At 44.6% G+C, this 21,124-nt stretch overlaps 1 protein-coding gene across 1 annotated transcript in view; it reads left to right on the top strand.

Moving 5' to 3' along the window:
* Positions 1-21,124, top strand: part of OPCML (opioid binding protein/cell adhesion molecule like) — a 415,412-nt gene that overhangs the window by 224,430 nt on the left and 169,858 nt on the right. Inside the window, exon 2 of the mRNA XM_059677241.1 lies at positions 3,382-3,614. Coding sequence (XP_059533224.1) covers positions 3,382-3,614 — 233 coding nt within the window. The remainder of the gene's footprint in view (positions 1-3,381; positions 3,615-21,124) is intronic.

Below are 21,124 nucleotides of genomic sequence, written 5' to 3'. Positions count from 1 at the left end.
TTTGATAAAGCCTGGTAAAATATTAGCAGTATACTGTCTAGATATTGAGAAATTGAATGAATTTAATACCGAGTTACAAAGCCCTTTGCAAGTCAGGTATTTTCCAATTCATTGCTTTAAAAGAAATTGAAAGAGGAACTAATTGAATTGTCAGCTGTGCGATCATTAAAATAATTTTTGAAGCTATATTACTCTGTGATTTTTGGCATATGTTTTGGAAAAGGTTCAAAGAATTGAGTGACATTTCTCTACGAGATTTTCATTTCCATATCCTTGCTGATGTGAACTAGGTTCCTTTTAAAGTGAAAAAAAAAGGAGTAGGAATAGAATTGATCCTTAGCTCTGTCTCATTCTAGCAGTACTGATATTTATCCAGGGTATAATTTTTAAAAGCCTCATCAATCCTACTAAGAGCTATATTTCCAGTAAAAGCTCACTCGTTAGCTTTAATTATTACTTAACAGCATGTACAATATATTTATGTTGTTTTATCAATATTATCCTTGTATTGATAACTCATTCTAAAAGAAAATATTATTACTCAGAGCTTTATGGTCACTGAACACGAAGGAAATTTAAATTTATATATAAATATGATAGCTGATCAATAAGAGATTTTCAAGCATACAATATATCAGGATAAAATCTACAGAAGACACATAATGGAAACACAAGTTTACATTTTAAAAAGGAATGGTGCATATTTTATGATTGTCAAGGAAGAACTCATTTATGAATGTTGAAAGAGATAATCACGAGTATCAAATTGCTATGGTATTTAAATGCCATTAAACATCCATACCTATATGCATATACATATTGTGATGTTTTGATGTTTAAATGGGAATATTTTCCACAGACCAAAAGTGCATTCTTTCCAACTATAACTTAAATTTTACAAATTCAGTAAATGTGCAAGGGGTTACATAATTGCCCCAAATAAAAGCAACAATATTTGTTTGCACATATTCATCTGGATTTGTGTGGTTGCAGGGACTAGAAGACAACTCGTCACCCTGCCTCAGCCCACCATTCACTCTTGGCTGGCTGAGTCCTGGAATTGCACAAGTGGGATTTCATTGTTGGGAGTTACTCAAATGCAACAGTCCTTAGGATAGGATTGCCTTATCCATCATTTACAACCGAGAGGGAATGAATGAGTGTGTGTGTGTGTGTGTGTGTGTGTGTGTGTGTGTGTGTGTGTGTTTTAATGCTTTTGAAAGTTCAAAGCAGGGAAGGTCTTTTTGGGATTTAGTCTTCTTTGTAAATGAATTGGAGACCTTCCCATAGAATGAACAAATGTTGTGGAAAGTGAAATAAACGTCTCAAGGATATGGACAGAAAAACATGACTTTAATTTTTCTTCATACCAATGACACATGTATTAAGGTGGGAAAGAGTCATTTAATGACACCTGAATTATCAGGACCTAATGGCGAGTCCAGTTGGGCCCCCCAAACTCATCTCCTTGATGTTACCCAGAAACAAATACAAAATTAGGTCTCTCACTACTGGTGTGCAGAGATGCGTGTGATCACGTTAAAAGAAAAGCTTCACAGGAAAATGAGAGTGTGATTCCATTTCAGGCAAAAAAAAAAAATCAACACCAAGTGTCTATATGTGACTGTATGTTTGTGAGGATTAAGATGTGGAAGGAGAAGTGTCAGGCTGTTTTGGAAATAATGACCTCAGGGAACCAGGAGTTGGGCAGGGATGGAATGATTAGCTTGGCCTTTTTGCATCTTTGTATTATATTTGTTCGCATGTTTAAACATGTTTATTTTACACTTTTAGTTTAAAAAATAGCAAATAAAGACAATTTAGAATAGAAGAATCTCCTCCTATTTTAATTTGAAAGCACCTGATTATCACCCACCCCTACCTCCTGGCCCCGGCACCTGCTAAACGCTAGGTGGACTTGTACGTAAAAGACCTCAGTAATTGGGAGCTGGTATTATTTCTATTCCTCCGACCAACCAGGGAGAGTCCTTCTCTAGACTTGAGGCTTTCCCTTTCCAGGAGAGCTGTCATCTGGTGCTCCAGTGCCATCTGTTCCTCTGACCCTGTCAGGCTGGTCGCTTTGCCAGAGGAAACCGCTTGTCCAAATGCGTGTGCCCTCTCTTCCATGGCCAGTGTCTCGGGTGTGCTGCCCATCTTCTGAGCCTGTCAGAGGATCTCTTGTTGCTCAGATGGGTTCAGACCTGGTAAGGAGTGGCAGTGTTTCCTCCCTGTCTCCTCACCTAGAGGCACTGGATTCACATGCCTTGTCCCCAGGAGGTACACCTCCTACCTTCTGCTAGGACATCTGGGGGCACCCCTTGCTCTGGGCTCAGATACCCTAACTCAGGTTCTGCCTAGAGGACTAGAGCATTGAGTTCTCGGTGAGCACAACTCTCACCCTTTAGTCATACCCTTCACTGCAGACCCACAGTTATAAAGGATTTCTTTTTCTACATTTTCCCTTTACAGGTTCTAAGTTTCTGGGGCACATATGCAAGTTTGTTTTGTTTTGGTTTTTTTCCTAACCAAATAGGCATGTTTATCTCTACATTAAACCTGATAGCCAGCAGGTCATACACACCAAAAAGCAAATTCCATTAGCCTTCCATGGCTGGGGAAGTGGGTGAGAGGTGTGAGGATAAACGAGGTGACATCAGCCAAACCGTTTTCTCTCAGGGCACAGGGAAAGGAGTGTGAGGAGGAGAAATTGCCTGACCATCTCTTCTGCCCTCTCCAGAAATCTTAGGAGGCAGGCAGGGTTTCTTCCAACACCGTTAGCTTTCTCAGGTGAATTTCCAATCCATGTTATAAGCTGGAGGTTGCAGGAGGCACTGGGCAGCTTAAGCATACAGGGGATTATCAGCACCAAGGAGGTAAACATGTTCCATTTGGGGCTCACAACAGGTTGGGTATTTGCTTTGTGGATTACCTGGGACCTATTTGAAATGCTGATCCACTTTCTCGCCCCTGGGCCCCTGGGCCACTTCTCCCAGGAGGTGCTCAATGTGCTCAAGAAGTATAAACTAATTTCCATATACGCCTAGGGGAGCACTAAGATGGAAAACAAATATACAGCAGAGATAGTCACAGAATAGGTTCCCGAATCGAATACAAATGATTTTGCATCATCGGTTCTTCAGGATGATTCAGGCCACTGCTAACCTATATTTAGGAAGCTTCATCAATAATTAATCATTTTCTGTTAGCACTAGGTTATGTTATCTTATTTATTCCTTGAAGCACAACCAGTATATTTATAATGGAATCGCTCAACACTCTCTTCCTCCCGTTCTCCCCTCTTCTTTCTTCCTTTCTCCCTTCCTTGATATTCCCCTTTCATTTTCCCTCTTCCTTTCTCCTCCTTCCCACCCCACCCCACAGGTGTACCATAGACGACCGAGTCACCCGGGTGGCGTGGCTAAACCGCAGCACCATCCTCTACGCTGGGAATGACAAGTGGTCCATAGACCCTCGTGTGGTCATCCTGGTCAACACACCAACCCAGTACAGCATCATGATCCAGAACGTGGACGTGTATGACGAAGGCCCCTACACCTGCTCTGTGCAGACGGACAACCACCCCAAGACCTCCCGGGTCCACCTCATCGTGCAAGGTGAGTTACAGCTAGATTTGTGGGTGGGGGTCGCTGCCAGTGAAGGAGGGGAAGGACCATCTCAACCTTTGCTTCTACTCATGTATGAAGACAGAAAAAGTCATTTTCCTCTACGGAATCCAGAGGTTGAGTATGAGCCCGGGATTCCTTCTCACCTGCTAGGTTCTTGACTGGGCACTGAATATGTTCACCATTTCTCAATTTTATCTCTGATCCTTCACTTCTTTTCAATAAGTTGTGGGGCATGTGCTGGTTGAGCTCTTAAGTTACTTAGTACTTAAGTAAGGGACCTCGTAGACTTAAAAAATGGATACAATATCCACTTCCTGTACTTATAGACATAACTGTAATTAAATAATGATGGCGATTGTGTAGAGATCTGTCTTTGAATATCTTTGATAGGCTGCTTTTGTTATAAAAGATTAATGCTAAGGACGTGAAATCATGTGACTTGGGCTGCTTTTGTGTGGGTGACGGTCCTGCACATTCCAGGAGGGGTTCTGTGTGCTGCTTCGTCGGGTTCTCTCTGCATCCTTGCTGAGCCGACGCCTATCCCTTAGCCCCACAGTGCAGTCGAGGTCAAGAGAGGGATTAGTCAAAATTCTATTTCCAGGTCTGTGTTGGAAATAAATCTATATAATTAAAAGGGGGGATTAAATCCCTAAATTTCTCTCTTATTCTCCCTTAAAAAATCAGGATTGGTAAAACCCAGGCATAGTATTTCATACATTTTTATTCAAATTTCACTTTGTAGGGGGAAAAATAGGGCTGTAGGAATGTCAGAATCTTAGATATCAATTATTAAATATTAAAAATTAAAAATATATCCAGATAGCAGTGAGGAGAATGTGAGAGCCGTTTAAAACAAGACGGCAGTACAAAGAAAGTTATTTTTAACTGCACTGGACTGACTGCACTCCCTGCCTCATTACTACGCAAAGTAGTTCCTGTCAGGTATTGGCTCAGGGCACCCAGAAGTGCTCAGCTCGCTTTATCCTCCGATGGCACATCCTTCCTCCTTTCCTCCACCCAGTGAGGGATTGGGGTAGGCCTCCCTCAGAGCATGGGGACTTGGAACCATGAACTGAGCTCTCAGAAGGAGTTCCTGTGTGCCCGGCTGGTGTTGCTCAGTGGTAGAGCATGGACCTGTGAACCAGGAGGTCATGGTTTGATTCCGTTAGGATACATGCCCAGGTTGCTGGCTCGATCTCCAGTAGGGGGTGTGCAAGAGGCAGCCTATCAATGATTCTCTCTCATCCTTGATGTTTCTGTCTGTCTCTTCCTCTCCCTTCCTCTCTGTAATTAATAAAAATATATTTTAAAAAAAGGAAGAAGAAGGAGTCCCTGTGTAGGATTTAATCTTTAGTAACTGCCTTTTACCATATTCCATCTGCACTAGATTCAAAGGATTTGTCAGTGTATGAAATGTGTACGGCATCCTTGCTTAGCTAATATGGAGTCTCTCGCTCCTGTCTTTCCAAAATATATAATTTTGCTCATTTCATGTGGTTTCATGGGGAGCATGAGTAGGAGTTAACGTGTCTTCCTGCTTTGGCCACTCATACCATTCAGGATGGCCATCCTTTACGCCAGAGCGGCTCTTTGCTGGCACAGCCTCCAGGCCTCTGACTCATCCATTTCTAAGGCCTGTGCTGGGCCAGGGGCCTGCCCCTGCAGTTTCTGCCCCAGCAGCCCCGGTGCTGCCCTGCTGCGTGAAGCCTTGCCTCAGCTCAGCCTCCGTGACCTTCTCTCCGAGGCTTTCAGACACCCATTCCAGCCTGCCATGGGGCAGATGACTGTACACTCTTTCCCTTCTCCAACATGTCCCGCCCTGGGGCAGGGCTTGGGCTGGTCATTGCTTGGCAGTTACATGGCGGCTTCCATCTGGAGATGAAGCCATTGTCACACCCGCTGCTTCTCCTCAGAGGACGGCGGGGCACTGGGATGAGCTGGGATGCCTGGCAAACGTTTCTGGGGAGAGTGAGTTTTCCCTACCCACCCAGCACCTGGCCCTGGTTCCGGAGGAGCTGGAATTCTGGGCGTGGAAGTCCACACCTCCGTGGTGCTCTCATAGCTTTGACAGCAAAGTTATCTTAAAATCCAGAAATTGAGACACTGGAGTTTAAAATGAGACACTGGAGTTTAAAAGGAGTCAGGCAGTGCACAGAGACAGACTCAAAGGAACATGGCTCTTACTTTGCAGGAACTAGGACAGGTTGTGTAACGTGCCAAAGTCAACGCAGGCCTTAAAGGACTCGCAGTGCAGAACGTGAGGGATGATGTTCATAGCCCTGGGAGCTATGTCTTGGGCTAGACAGGGAAGCCAGTGGTGCTCCCCATGGGCCTCAGAGCATTGGGTGTGAGAGGGTCTGAGAACAGGCGTGATGCAGGCAGCAGGGTTTCAATTCCGGGGTTCCGTTCCTGCAGTCTCCACATTCAGGCCAGGCACCTCTTACAGCTCTGGTATTCTCAGAGGCCCTGTGCACTTCCATTCAGAAGACCAGGAGAGTGGAAGCGGGGGAGAGAAGCTTCTGGAACATTTAGCAAATGGTCTTTATACTTCCTAAGAGGTTAAAAGGCGGAGCTCAGAGCTATATTCGCTCCTGTCCTAGTCAGCAATGGGCAGCTTGTTCCTCCCTCAGAGACCAGGTGGCTTTCCAGTGGGTAGAAGCCTTGACCCCATGGCTCAATTAGAAAGGCGCCCAGGAGTTCCCCTCCTTCTAGCAGCTTTCGGCTCTCATCCAGTCCATAGATTAATTTTTCAGACTTAGTGTTAGTTCAGGTGAGATAAAGATAATGAAAGTTTCCTAATCCTCTTAAAGATTTATCTGACTGTGTAGAAAGCTTTTGGAATACAATAAGGCATGTATAAAACTGAGGCCTAATCTGGCCTTTAATTTCAAACTGCTGATGGGTATTGATTTTGCAATGAGGAAAACGGAAAACTTTCCTGAGCTGCAACTTGTCTGTTTAGAGAAAAAAAAAGGTGTTTATTTGTCATCTGTCCATTAGAGGATGTTAGAATCTCATCACCTCTGCCAACCAAGTGCCGGAAGAGAAGGTGGGACAGCCCCTCCGCGCCCTGGCTTCTTTGCTCCTGCTCCTGAGACGGGGTGGACTAAGAGATGCTCTGCCACTGACCTCACAGCCTGTCCTCACTGCTTTATAAGGTGGCCTTTGCCACGTATCTGATGGAATTAATTCCCAAGTCCTTTCCTTGGAGAGGAGCTGCATTCATTAAAATATTATCACTGGTACCCAAGGCACATCTTGGCCACCGAGGGATCATCTCAAGGCAGCATGTGGCGGGTATGTTAGTGGCAGCTGGAATGTATACTCAGGTGCGGAGGAAATCCTAGCCAGGGGACAGTATTGCTGGACAATCAGATGGGTTGGGGTAGGAGAACCATGCTGCCAGCCCGGTATGGGATGCGGTAAAGCAGAGAGAAGCTGAAGGCCCAAGGACAGGCAATGAGCTACTCCCATCACCCAAAAGGTGGGCCAAGCATGGGCTGTGGATCTACCTAGAGAAAGGAAGACAGTGCCTCCAAGAGATATTGTCCGAGAAAGACTGAGAGAATGAATGTTAACGCCTTGAAAGAAGAAAAATGAAGAGATCACCACCTGCATTTTGGTGGGGAAACGACGATGGCCTCACTCATACTGTGGAGCTAGGATCCTGTGATTCTAGGAAAGGAAAGCATGAGGCTTGCTAAGTTTAGAGGCAAAGAAAATATAAACATCATGCAGCTATTACAGAACTAAGGAACAGGTGCAACTCAAGGCCCGCAGCGGGTATTTGAGACCCATCATGAATTTACTAGCATGAGAGTGAGTGAGTTTTCTGAGCTTATTCCTAGAGAACAGCGGGAACCACGGATTTATGTCTGTCCCCAGCACACAGCACTGTGTGAGGCTTTCTAGACACTCAGTCAATGTTTGTAAGTGAACCGAAGAACTGGTGACTACAGCAAGTGAAATGGCACACGAAGGCAGTGATCAGACAGCCCCTGAAACAGAGACGGGTGAGGACTGTGGCAGAGACTGTCCAGGTGACGTGGGGTGGACAGTGATGGGGAAGATTCCCGGGAGGGAGGACGGTCTTCCATGTGACAAGCGAAGAGATATGTTATAACAGGGATAACATGAATCCCAGGCATTTATTTAATACTTTGCAGCACTCGTCACAGTATTGTCCCTTTGATCTTCACAACAAGCCCTGGGAGCCCACAGCACAATGGCTGTTACCCTGACAATGTGACTCCAAGGTCAGTGTCCCTCCAGCACACTCCACCACCTCCTGCAAGCACGTCTGAAGTTCTTTCTCTAATCTAGATTGTGGGAATTGTCCAGTTACCCTTTCTTTTTTTTCTTCCCTGTTTCTACTATGGAGATTACATTGTACGAGAAGAAACTGAGGACAAAGCTCAAGGTAGAAAATTGGCATTGGGGGTGGGCTGCCAAAACTACAATGAATAGTGTAGAGAGGCAGAGAGAGACAGAGAGAAGCAAAGAATTAAATGATGAGTAGCTCAACCATACATTTTAAACATTACCTCTTTTAAAATATATATTGATTTCAGAGAGGAAGGGAGAAGGAGAGAGATAGAAACATCAATGATGAGAAAGGATCATTGATCAGCTGTCTCCTACACACTGGGGATCAAACTTGGGCATATGCCCCAACCAGGAATCACACCGTGATCTGGTTCTAATGTCAATGCTCAACCGCTGAGTCATGCTGGCGGGGCAACATTGCCTCTTTATCCTATGTATGTACCAAAAACTTAGGCCCTTTGAGAATCCAGTAAGTAATTGTTATTGTAAGTGTCATGAATGCTCCAGCATTCTGAAACCACGTGGCTATCCCTGTGTTGCCTTGGTTGCTGTCATTGTCAGTGGGCAGGAAGAGTGGGTGGACTTTTGCTCCTCGGATGCTGATATTCTCCATCTGCTCTCTTGGCTTAGTTCAGAAATCTGTTTACTACCCGATATTTTCTTTCATGGAATGAACTCCTCTTGCTAAACGCAAGTCTATGTAAAGAGCAGGAAATGACGAATGACGTTAATTTCTCACATCTGCTTGCAATTTCTATGTCTGCAAAAGACAGTGGCTCTGTGAGCCTGGAGTCAGTTCAGGTGGGACTGGTTGGGACCCAAAATTTCTTTCCGCAGGTAGAGGAGTCAGGTTTGCCAAATAGCCCAGACCGAGATTTTGCTGAGCGCCAGCCAACCGCTGCCTTGGGCACAGTAAGCGTGAACCTCATCTCAGTTGGTTCTCACACCAACCCTGCAAACTCGACATCATATTTACATTTCACATATAAGGAAACAGAGGCTTAGAAAGACTAAAAACTTGTCCAACGATGGGGCTACTAATGCTTTAAATTCGCTTCACCGACTCATCTGTAGAAAATAAGCCATCCAAATAAAAATAGGTAAAGCACACTATACGCATTATCTCTTTTGATTTTTCTGCACAAAAGCCCTGGGAAGCAGAACAGAAAGTCACTAAATTCCCAGAAAAGAAATAGAAGAGTCAGAGAGTTGAAGAACAGTAGCTAGTAGGTGGCAAAGCACCTTTTAACGCCAAGTGTGTTTTATCCTAGACCCAGTGTTTTGTTCACATACCAGATTGCTGTCTCATAGCTCAGGAAAACGCAGGTAAATTTTACTTTTGTAAGAAAAATATGAAAGTTCCAAGGCGCTACTGAGAAGGGTGAACACTCAGTAGACAGATGCTGGGGGGCGTGGGCCCGGCCGAGGCTGGGGCCGGGGCAGGGCCCGGAGGTAAGGTGTCCAGCAAGCAAAGAACACAGACCTGCCACAGGTCACAATTTTTCCAAGGACCTGACTATTTTCAGCTCATCCTTTGTAACTAACCTCTTGTTTCTGCTCTTCCCCCCACTTCTCCCAAATATTATAGTCACTTAAATTAACATGTATAATTGTGAGCCTCAAGAAAAGCAGATAGTCAACCTGAAATCAATTTCATTTATACGGCCTCTGTAGTCACACTTGCGCTTCACAGAGGCAGGGTGGGAAAGTGGAAATGAACAAGAGTGGGCATCGAAACACTCATTCCCCCAGCCTGAGCTCTGCTCCTGACATCCAGGCCTGGGTCCTTGGAGTGTCACCTTTATACTTCTCATCCTGGTGAGGAGTAAAATTCAGTGTAACTGGTTTCCCTTAGGTACACACATGCACACCTTAATCCTTTGTTGTTTATTATTATTAATTATTTTGCATTTGAAAATAAGGTTCTGAAAAGGGGTCTACAAGTTATATATTCTATGTATGTGTGCAGAGCAAACACACAGGCCAAAGGATCCACAGTACAAAATAAATGTAAGAACCTTCTGGGCATCATTTCCTTGGTTTCAAAATGAGGGGTGGAATGGATGGTAAGGAAGTCCTTTGCAGTTATTACATTTCATGATATGTTAGTGCAATTTCTCTGGAGGATGTTTGTATATCCAGGCATCTCTGTTCTGCAAGTCTTTTCCGACTTCTTCCACTGACGGAGCAATTGAAGATTTGCTCTTGTTCACTTTCTTATTCATATTTTGAGCTTCCTGTTATCACCACTGTTAATGGCCACTCTGAGCATTTCTCACCCATGTTGGCTGGGCTCCCTCTTGGCTGGAGAGGATGGGATAGAAAGATACTCTCTCTTTACCTTTCCACCTTGACATATGTCACCTCCATAACCCACAACCAAGGCAATTGCAAATTAGAATAGGATTGATGTTCACCTCTACCCAATCTCCTAGATTACCACACCCTTCATTATATCATGTATAGTTGTTGAGAACACAGTCAAAACATATTTTATAATAAAAAACAACACATTTTTATATTTCTCTTTTAATAAAGATTTACTCCCATTGTAGTGAGGAGAAATACGGGGCTTTGTTAACCCCTGCATGCACAAACACAAGCACATACACTCACATACAATCATGCACATAACACAAACACACACATAGTCACAGATGCATGCATACACATACACTCACACAATCACACATACACACAAACATTCACACACAGTCACACATGAATGCACAAACACAAACATATACACACAGTCATGCATGCATGAACACACAAAAACATACCATACACTCACACAGTCACACATACACATACAAACAAATACACTCATACACCGTGAATGAGACCAAAGCAAAATTTGACATTGGATGCACATTGTCAGGGCCCAAGATGGCTGACCTTGCCTGGGAATTGCATTTGAGGGTCCTGGCTTTGAATGTGTGCAGGCTGTTTTGAAGCAAAGGTAGAGATGCCCTTTCACATGGTCTGAGATGGTGCTGCCCGTCTGTCCTGGCACCCGGTTTGGTGGTATGCACAGTAGCCAGAAAGGGAAGTGGCAGGGCCTGGATCTCTCATCTGCCAGATTAGCAATAGAATCCAATAAATGGACCAGTCAGAAAGGCTGCTCTCAACATCATCCCTGATGTGGAGATGCAGGGAAAATGAAATGCCTGTGATGTTCTACTCAATGTGGATGTTGATCTCAGCTTATTTCGTAAGTGTCTAGTCCCTCAGTAGCTCCAATAAATGCCTAGAGATCTTTCCTTTTGTTGTGAGTGGGGGAAGCAGTCTTTAGAAATAGGGTAAATTGGCCCTAACCGGTTTGGCTCAATGGATAGAGCATCGGCCTGTGGACTCAAGGGTCCCAGGTTCGATTCTGGTCAAAGGCATGTACCTTGGTTGCGGGCACATCCCCAGTGGGGAGTGTGCAGGAGGCAGCTCATCAATGTTTCTCTCTCATCAATGTTTCTAACTCTCTATCCCTCTCCCTTCCTTTCTGTAAAAAATCAATAAAATATATATACAAAAAAGAAGTAGGGTAAATTGGTAAACTCTCCTAATAGATGAAAGTTCATCATGACTCTCATCCAGTGAGGATCCCATATAAGATTTCAAACTTGACTGCCCAGGAGCTTAGTCATCACGTAGGTCCCACGCCCTCTGGATTTAGAGTAGCGATGAGTTCCTCTGTGTGCCATGCATACACAGATGGCGAGCCTGGCTTGCACTCTGAAACCTGACTTTGACAGGTTAACAAGGTTTGCCTCAACTGCAGGGTCTTGGCAACAATAACTATCCTTTATACTTGGTCCTGTTTTGATTTCTCATAAAGGTATCCAAAGCCTTTGACTCTTCTCTCACTAATGATTCTCCTTATAGGCAGAGGAATGCAAAAGCAATGGAAGCCACGTAAAAAATCACAAGAAAGCCAGTCAAGAACACAGTTTTTTAAATAATCACAACCATGGCTGCCATGCTGAGTACTTAATATGGCAGTCACTTTAGAGATGCAATTCCATTTTCCAGTCAAGCCCAGAGGTGGGGTGCATTTTCCTAGTAGTTCCATGCGGAAATCGAGGCTCAGAGAGACTAAAGAACTTGCCTTATGACACCAGCTGATGAGTTGAGCAATTTGATTGGAGCTCTGCTCAGTCTACAGTGAAAGCCTGCACTTATCTTCATCTTGATTCCATCCCTTTTCACATAAGCCGGCCAGACTGACACACCAGCTCACTGACAATGCGTATTCTTTCCTAGCCAGGTTGTCTCTGCTGAAATGGTAGGTCTGCAGTCAGAATCTGTCCTCCTCTAGCCTTTGTTTCTCTTATTTTATTTATCTTATTAGTAATTACAACTTCCTTCTTGGAGTTAATATCAGGCATGTACCATTGACTCCTAAATCTAAATTTCCGGTTTCTAATTTCTTCCCTAATTCCAGGCCTTTATTTCTGATATTTTCCAGAACTCTTCAACTTGGGTGTCCCATGGTATCCTCACATGTCCCACACTAAACTTCTCTTGTTCTCTCCATGACCCATTCTTCCTCTTTTAATTCACATTTCTATTTATGGGTGTACCATCCTTGTCTAAAACCTTATCTTAAGCACTGCCTCCTCTCTCTTTTGCTTCTCCAGCAAAGCAGATGTCATGTCCAATAAATTCATTCTCTTCCTTTTTGTTCCCGCAACTCCTACCAACAAAGTGTAGAATCGTGCTCCCCAGCGACTTCTCATAGTCACATTCTAATTGCTACCCAACCCTCAGTCTCTGCCTCCTTAGGACTTTTTAGCACCGTTGTCTAAGTGTTCCTGATGCACACATCTGATCATGTCACTTCCCCTAAGCGTAATTTTAACGACTCCCTGTTGACAATAAAATAAAGTCAAAACATCTTAAGTCATTTTTCCAAGTGCTAAACAAGTCAGAGCCACACCCACCTTTCCACTCTTGCTTTCTATTATTCCATTTTTACATCCTACATGCAATTTAGCCAAACATGTCCTTGTAAAACCCCCAACCTAGCATCCTGCATTTTCCCCATTTCTCACACCATCTATCTGCTGTGAACATGCTTCTCTCTGGACATCCAAATCCTAGAGACCTTCCGGAGCAGCACAGTCCCCCATGCTCTGTCCAGCCGGCCCCTCTGGGATGATGGAATGAATGCACTCTGTCCGCAATGTCCAACATGGGGCCATTAGCCACAGGTGGTGACTGAGAACTTGAGACATGTCTAGTCTGACTGAGGAGCTGAATTTTGCTACTGTTTAATCGTAATTAATTTAATTAAGTATAGTCACACCCATGAGGGGCCATCATATTGGACACCACAGTTTTGGAGTTACTAAATCCCCAAAGCTAAAGGCTCCCTTTGGTATTCCAATACCACCTTCCTATACTTCCTTAGGATACGTGTGCTTTTTTATTTCATATTCCAGCTATCGGTGAGTCTAACTCTATTTCTTCCCAAGGTTATACTTTCATTGAAGGCAAGAGCCCAAGTTGGCTCCATAATTTTTGGTCCGGGCACAGCTTAGGGATTGCAATCTAAATTGGCATGACCATAGAGGTAACCCTTTAACAAACTTATATTAAATGTTACAAATCCATAGAAAAATACATACACACACAAAAACAACAGCAACAAACAAACAAACAAAAAAACCCACAAAAAAACCCCACAATAGCATTGTGTCCTAAACCAGCTGCTATTGGAGATCTCACCACAAAAGGAAGCATCCACCTTGTATATGTTGTATTTGTCACCGCATGCTTAGGATAGATGGCTGTGCACTGTAGGTACCAAAAACATTTCCATTGAATAAAGGAGTTCTTAGAAAAACCTTAAAATGTGTCTATAATTTAGAGTTTCTAGGGAAAGTTGAGACACAGCTACATTCCTGTAATGATGTTGGAAGTCACCCCCTAACAAGATCCCCGAGGGCAGCCCTGGCAGGCAGAGCTGCAAGCTCCCCCACCCAGCCCCGCTGCAAAGCACCAGAATGGGATAGATGGTGTGTTCTGATTGGCCAATGAGAAGACATTAATGACCAGTTAGCAGCTGTGTTCAGGTCAATTAATTTATATTTGTATTTTGCAAACTAAAAGTTGCCCCGTTAGATTATTGATTCTTTGTCCCCGTATTCAATTTGTTTTTAATTGCACCACTTCTGGGCCAAGCCCTCCCTCCTGGCAAGCTGGCGATAAATCTGCCACCATCTCAACAGTCAACAATAAATGTGTCTCTTCGTGTCATTATTAATATGTCTCTCGGATTGGTTCATTACCACCGTTAACAGTTTAGAAGAGCTGGATGGCACCGTGCCAGGAGAATTCCTTTTCCCACGGGCTATTTGGTATGATAGACTGATGTCCTAGGCCTGCCAGTGTCTGAGGAAAGGGGCCCAGGATTTAATTTAATATAGCTGGAATCCAAGCCACCTAATCCTCTTTTTATCATAAACAGCTTTAGGAGATATTGTTGGGATAGAGATGTCACCCTCTCTTTCAATTCTTCCCCTTTCCTCACACTTCTTTTTCTCTTCTTAATTCCTTCTTAATTTCTGTTCGGATAGAACCCCCCCTCCATCAAAAACAACATAACAGCTACCTGGATGATCCAAAATCCCCAAGTCATTGTGCTGTGCATCCCCAGGGAGTTGAGTTTCATGATTGGATTATGGTTGGTTAAAAACAGAGGGGTGTTCGCTCGCTGGTGTGAATATTAACAGAGCGGCACAAATATTGCGCTCAATGTCACCTTATCTGAGGTCAGTGCGGAAAAAGAACGCGTTCTGTCTTAGAATAGATATAATCATTCATTGCAGTCCAGGTACTGGTTCTTTTAGTCATTGGAATTTTTCAGGGGGAAAACAAAGATTTTAAGTGAATTTATAGGTTGGCAGGAGAGATCCTCTTACCCCAGAAATGCCAAATGAGAAATCTAAATGGAGCAAATCATGCTTTGTAACAGCCCTGCAGTGGCCAGAGTCTAATGCAGCCCAAAGGTTTGCCATTTCCAAGGTGCTCGTTGCTCCCGGACAAGAAATTTGGTTTTCCTCAGACATAGAGTCACCAGTTTTTGTTTCATGGTATAGATTTTATATTTAATATTAGCAACACTTACACACATAGCTTCTCTCTTGGACAAGTTCTTCAAAGCTGGTCAGACTGAGCTTTATGAAAGAGAGGTGGTGGCTGTGTGTGTGACACCTGTTGTTTCTCTTGTAGGAGTTTAAGTAGCCCAGGGAGGTGGCGGGCAGGGGAATAGGCACTCTGGGGCCAGGATAACTTAGAAGGAGAACAAAGGTGGTAAGGGGAAAGATGAAAGAGCAGAAAGATGATGGTATAAGGCCACAGAGAGACAAACGGAGGATGAGAATGAAAACAAAGGAAGCAGAGAATGATGGAGAGTGGTCAAGAGAAAGAGAAAGAGGAGACAGAAACCCAGCCAAGGGCTCAGTGACCTGAGGACTCTCCCTGATGGAGTCAGGGACACCATGGGTCAAGGTCAGATGCCCTTGGCTCCCAGGACTCTCCATGTGGGCTTCTCCAAGGCAACCACAGTGTGCCTTGGTGCCCAGGACCCCCTGCAGTTCTCCACATTCTGCCCTTGCTCTCCTGCTCCTGGGCTAAAGCCCATCTAGCATGTCCCCTACCAGAGGCAGGAAGACACTGTTTGATGCCAGCTCTGCCCATACCAGCAAGGACAATTGGTCACATCTCTGGCAACTGACGGTGGAGCTTATATTTTCCAACTGCTGTAATAGCAAGGTGAACCCAATAGAAAAGAAAAGTAGAAACCCAGATTCAAAATTAATTAGAATCAAACATACACAGAAAAGAAACCCATTTACTGGGCTGCTACTGGGTTAGAAGTCTGCAAAATCTAACTCCTGGTTCGGATGCTTGCTCTGTGACCATAAATGAGTTACTTACCCTAGCTAAGTTTCAGAGTCCTCATCTATAAATTGGGGGTAATGAAGCCCACTCTCTTTCTTCTTACAATCCTTGCGCATTAAGTGGACAGTGCTCTATACTTTACTGGGTCCTGTAAAAGAAAGATATTAAAATGATTTGTTTTAGGCTGGTAGGTTAATTTTTAAAATATTTTCATGGATTTCAGAAAGAGGAAGTGAGAGGGAGAGAAGGATGGAAACTTCAATGATGAGAGAGAATTATTGATCGGCTGCCTTCTGCACACACCCTGCTGGGGATCAAGCCCATAACCTAGTCCTGACCCGGAATAGAATTGCGATCTCCTAGTTTATAGGTAGATGCTCAACCACTGAGCAACACCGGCTGGGCAGGTTCATTTGTTAAATGCCTCTGAGGCTGCATGACAGGCACGATGCTGGGGTGATTCGCTACTCCAGGGAGGAAGGGCTAGGTGTCAAGCCCCTGAGTGGATGCCTAAACCACAGACAGTACTGAGGCCTGTATGTTTTCTTGTCCTATAAATACACAACTTGTCTCTTAAAGAAAGCGCTTTATAGCTTTTTCTTTTAGGCATCCCCAAATTGCCAGCACACTGTCCCTGCACTTTGGGGCCATTACTAAGTAAATAAGGGGACTTGAACGAAGACACTGAGACAGGGGGCAGCGGGTCTGATGACCCGGATGGCTCCAAAGTGACTGGCTGGCTGATGGGAGGACATCTGGCCTGGGACCCTGGCAGAGAGGGTCTTTATGTCCCGGATGGGATGAAGGAGACAGCACAAGATTGCATCATGCTACTCAGAACCTTATGTCATTTAGAACTTATGAATTGTTTAATTCTGGAATTTTCTGCTTAATATTTTTAGACCATGGTCATCCTTGCATAGCTGAAACCTAGGAAAGCAAAACCACAGATAAGGGGGGATTATTGTGGTTAGAACTATGAACCTACACGTTCAACACTGTCTGAACACAAAACATATAGCCCTCAGCTCCATATGTCTTATAAACTGCATTGGATTTTGTGGACAATGATGGAAGAAATATGTCATTGTCTGAATATATGTGAATGTGTGTGTGGTATTCCCTATCCTTGAACTTGTATGTCATTCTTCTTATATTTTAAAATATGTCTTTCCTATTTTTTTATTGTTGCCATAATTCTTGTAATCCTCACCTGAGGACATGCTTAGAGAGAGGAAAAGGAGAGAGAGAGAGAGAGAGAGAGAGAGAGAGAGAGAGAGAGAGAGAGAGAAGAAAAACATGGATTGTTTGTCTTTTGTACGTGCCCCGACTGGAGATCCAACCTGCAACCTAGGTATGTGCCCTGACTGAGAATTGAACCTGCAAACCTTTTGGTGCAACCAACTGAGCCACACTGGCAGGGCTGTGGTCATCATTTTATAGTATCATGTTCGAGAAGTACTTTTGAAAAAAAGTATAATTATACTTTTTGAGAGAATGAAGAGATGAGGTGGACAACTGTGAGACAAAAGAGAAATAATCACTGAATCATCATCAAAGCTTTCACCAGAGGTTTGTTTTCCTTGAGAATCCTTACTCCCTGCATAAGTATGACCTCTATGAAGAAATGACAATGTAGAGACCTACCTATGACCACATGCATCTTCAAGGGGCCACAGCTACATTAGCAGATGTTATAGCTGCCTTTGTAATGAATTCTCTTTATTGCTATCATATCCAAAATAAGTTAAATGAAATTAAAATAAAATGAAAGTCTATGCTTCTTTTAAAGGAAAAAAAAAAGGTCTGTGGCTGCAGCATTCAGTCCCCAAGTGCCCACTTTAAACACCCCACGGGTCTGAGTGTTAAAGGACAAGCCCTGAGCCCCGGCCATGGTTAATTCAAAGCACCAACAACTAATCACAGAATCCGAGGACGCAGAAATAGCTGCTTGAGGAATAAACCTTCCTAGTCCTTGGTTCCAAAACAGCAGGGTGGCAAGTGAGGGGACAGGAAAATCAAAGTTCCTTTTTAAAGAAAAAATTATCACACATAGAGGCAAAACGTCTCCACAGCGGGAAAGAAAGTGGAAAACACACCAAATCAATCACCTTAAAAATAAGGCTTAAAATCCACTCCATCAGATGTAGGTGGGGAGGGAAGAATGGGCCTAGCCGCTTGAAAGTCTTTTATTAAACTGCATTCTGACTGCCATGGCACAGACAGGAAAATGCAATTAAGGGCAGCCATTAAGAAGACACCCAAAGATTGCTTGGAGAAAGACCAGGGAGGCAGTCAGCAGGCACCCTGGCAAACTTGCAAAGGAAACTCACTTTGAAAGAGGGCCGGGCAGGGGGTGACAGTGCGTCAGATGGGCCGGCCCTGAGGCCCTGGGGTGAGAGCTCCCTGCAGCTTCATGCTGTTCCATAAAGATGAACGTATGTGGGCGAGAGGGAAGGCGCAGGTCAGAATGAACGCAGGGCCCCCCGGGTGTGGACAGGTTCTCACCAGCACCAGAGTCCTTGATTCTATCTTCATTTTAACCGCATGCCCTCAGCCCCTATTTTGGCTACTGTGTCCCTCAGGAATGTACCTAATCATGAGGTGATGTCATTTCAAATACAGTGTCACCTGAGTGTCCCTGCAGCGTCTCAGTCACCCTTCCTCCCCCGCACAGACTCAGCCCAGGAATGAGCAGCAATGGAGCCTTGGGGAGTGCACACCGGCCCATTGCATGGGAGGCAGCAGGCTGCACTGCACTCTCTTTAATGAAGAGCTTCACTTCTTTATTTTATTTATTTTTTTTAATCCTCACTCAAGGATATGTTTCCACTGATTTTAGAGAGAGTGGAAGGGTGAGGGAGAGACAGAGAGAAACACCTATGTGAGAGAAACACATCGATTGGTTGCCTTCTGCACATGTCCCAACCAGGGCTGGGAGCCTGCAACCAAGGCACATGCCCTTGACCAGAATCGAACCTGGGGCCCTTCAGTCTGCAGGCCGACACACTATCCACTGAGCCAAACCGGCTAGGGCAGAGCTTGACTTCTTATTAGAAGCTCCAGAGACAAGGTGCATGCCTGGGGGAGTCTAGGGGCTTCTTGAGGTGGGACAGTGTGCCTGGCTGGCCACAGAAGTCACAGGAGGATGGCGACTACCCCCTCACTCCCTTTCAGTGTGCCCCATGGTGTCCACTGTGTCTGTCTGTTTGGGGGCTTCCCCTGGAGGTGCTATGTGAGCTCAGACCTTCCTAGTTGCAAACAGGCTGAATCTAGTTCTGTCACACTGGGCTGTAGCCAATGAGTTACACCTCTGACTCCCCCACCATCAGATGGAGACAGGTTTTCACCTCACTGAGGACAAAAACCTGTACCCCCTTGTAGGCACAGGACCTAACATAGGCTAGATGCTCCAAAACACTCATTAAACGTGTCTGGCATGTGATGGGCAATCAATAACTATTCAATAATAAGGTGGATGAAAACACTTGCTCGAGGGGAATGGAAACACATTGATTCTGGCATGTGTGCATGCACAAATAAATTGTGAGTTACATATCATGCAGGTAGAGCTGTTGTGTGAATCTGGTGGTAACTGCCCATCCTCCCTTTCTCCATAAGCTAGGAATGAATTCTTAAATCAAGGGTGGTAAGGGCAGTGTTTATCCACTCCAGCCTTACCTGTCGATAATCTTGTACTGATTCTGGGTCTCCTAATTCTCTCTTCCATTTTCTATGGCCCAAGCTGCCCACAGCTATTCACCAATCCACACCACATGGCTCCATTCATTCCTGTTGGTAGAGGTGGCATGCTGATTGGCCTGGGTGTTAAGTGTGTCCTCCATGCTCCGACTCCAGGACAATCTATTCTATGTATCGAGCTCTGGTCCTTTCTATTGTCCTTTGCCACTGTGGGTGTCTGTGGAATAGTGACAGCGCAACTCTGCCTGTGTGAGCAATTGGTGAGAGGTTTCTAGCCAAAACAACATCAGCCATTGTGACCGCAGCCACAGGGTTCTATAGACTCCCCTGGCTTTCGGGAGGGGAATCATTGTTAGGTGTAATACAATTTGGAACACGCTCCCATTTTCCTCAGAAACTATTGCCTTGCAGTGATTTTCTGTCTCTGACCATGTAAATGTTCCCCAGGCTGCAGCTACCTGGAATTGTAAAAGCAATCTCCCTGCTAGCTGAGCGGGGTTTGTGGCTTAGTCACGCCTTGCCTGTGTACAGAGGGTAGTGTTTACATCTCCTTTCCCCACTTTACTGCTTTCTCAAGTTGTCCCCTGCTCACTTTCCTCTTCTACGGATTCTTTTCTTTCCTCTCCTGCCTCTTCCTTGATCCTTTCCCTCTAAGTGGGCAGTGCTCCTGGGCCCTGTGCAGCAGGGAGAGCCTCTCTGGAAAAGGCCTCAGTGCCAGGCCAACTTTGGCAGGACATTTGCATATATTTGCATTCAGTTGGCCTGTCAACAGGATGCTTATGCAAAGTTCTATCTTAGCAGTGAAAGGATTCTGGATTCAGGAACTTTAGGTTCCATAGAACACCACTCAGTTAGAGGGCTGCAGTCATTGCTATTTCGTTGAAGGTAAACAGTGATGGAGCAGGTGTCATGCAGCTGGGCTCCTGTCTCACCAGTGACCACAGCTGCCAGATGTCACCTTGCCCTTAGTTCGGTGAAGAGTTAGGAGGTTGTTTCTCACGCTCTGATAGCAAGCCCCCTGGAAAGCAGCCCAGGGGACTCTCAGTGAGCCTGTTTTCTCAGTGCCTCCGCTTCTCTCTTTTAGAAAACTCAGCACATTTCTGCTGAAATAAGTTTTCAGAGCACCAGCCTGCTCTTCTGTCACCTGTTGATAGCTCGTTGGGTCCCTGATCTATTTCATTGCTTCTGAGCAAAGAAGGGCCTTTAGAGGGAGCCGTGTTGCAAGTACCCTTTGAAAGCAAGGGTGTAGTACTCCTTTTGTAGAAAATGGTTACTTGGTTGTAAGAACACGGTGTGGTGAGTGAAAAGATCTAGAGAGCTACTCCAGCCTCCATTATCTGTGCTCTTTTAGGGACATGGATTAACTTTCCTGGATCTGTTTCTTGCTATATAAAACAAGGGGCATAAGTATATGGTCTCTAAAATGCTAGGTTTTTATGCCTGGGATTATGTATTTTGTGAGATATTTATTAGTCCCTCACAGATGGATCTACTATATTGTAATCTATCCACTGTTTCATTTGTTCATTCCCAAGTAGTTAATGTCTATTATGTGACAGCATATTCAA

Source organism: Myotis daubentonii, chromosome 19, assembly GCF_963259705.1.
Source record: "Myotis daubentonii chromosome 19, mMyoDau2.1, whole genome shotgun sequence".
Classification (NCBI taxonomy): Eukaryota; Metazoa; Chordata; class Mammalia; order Chiroptera; family Vespertilionidae; genus Myotis; species Myotis daubentonii.
Note: the sequence above shows the minus strand (reverse complement) of the source record. Positions and strands in the feature narration are given on the sequence as shown.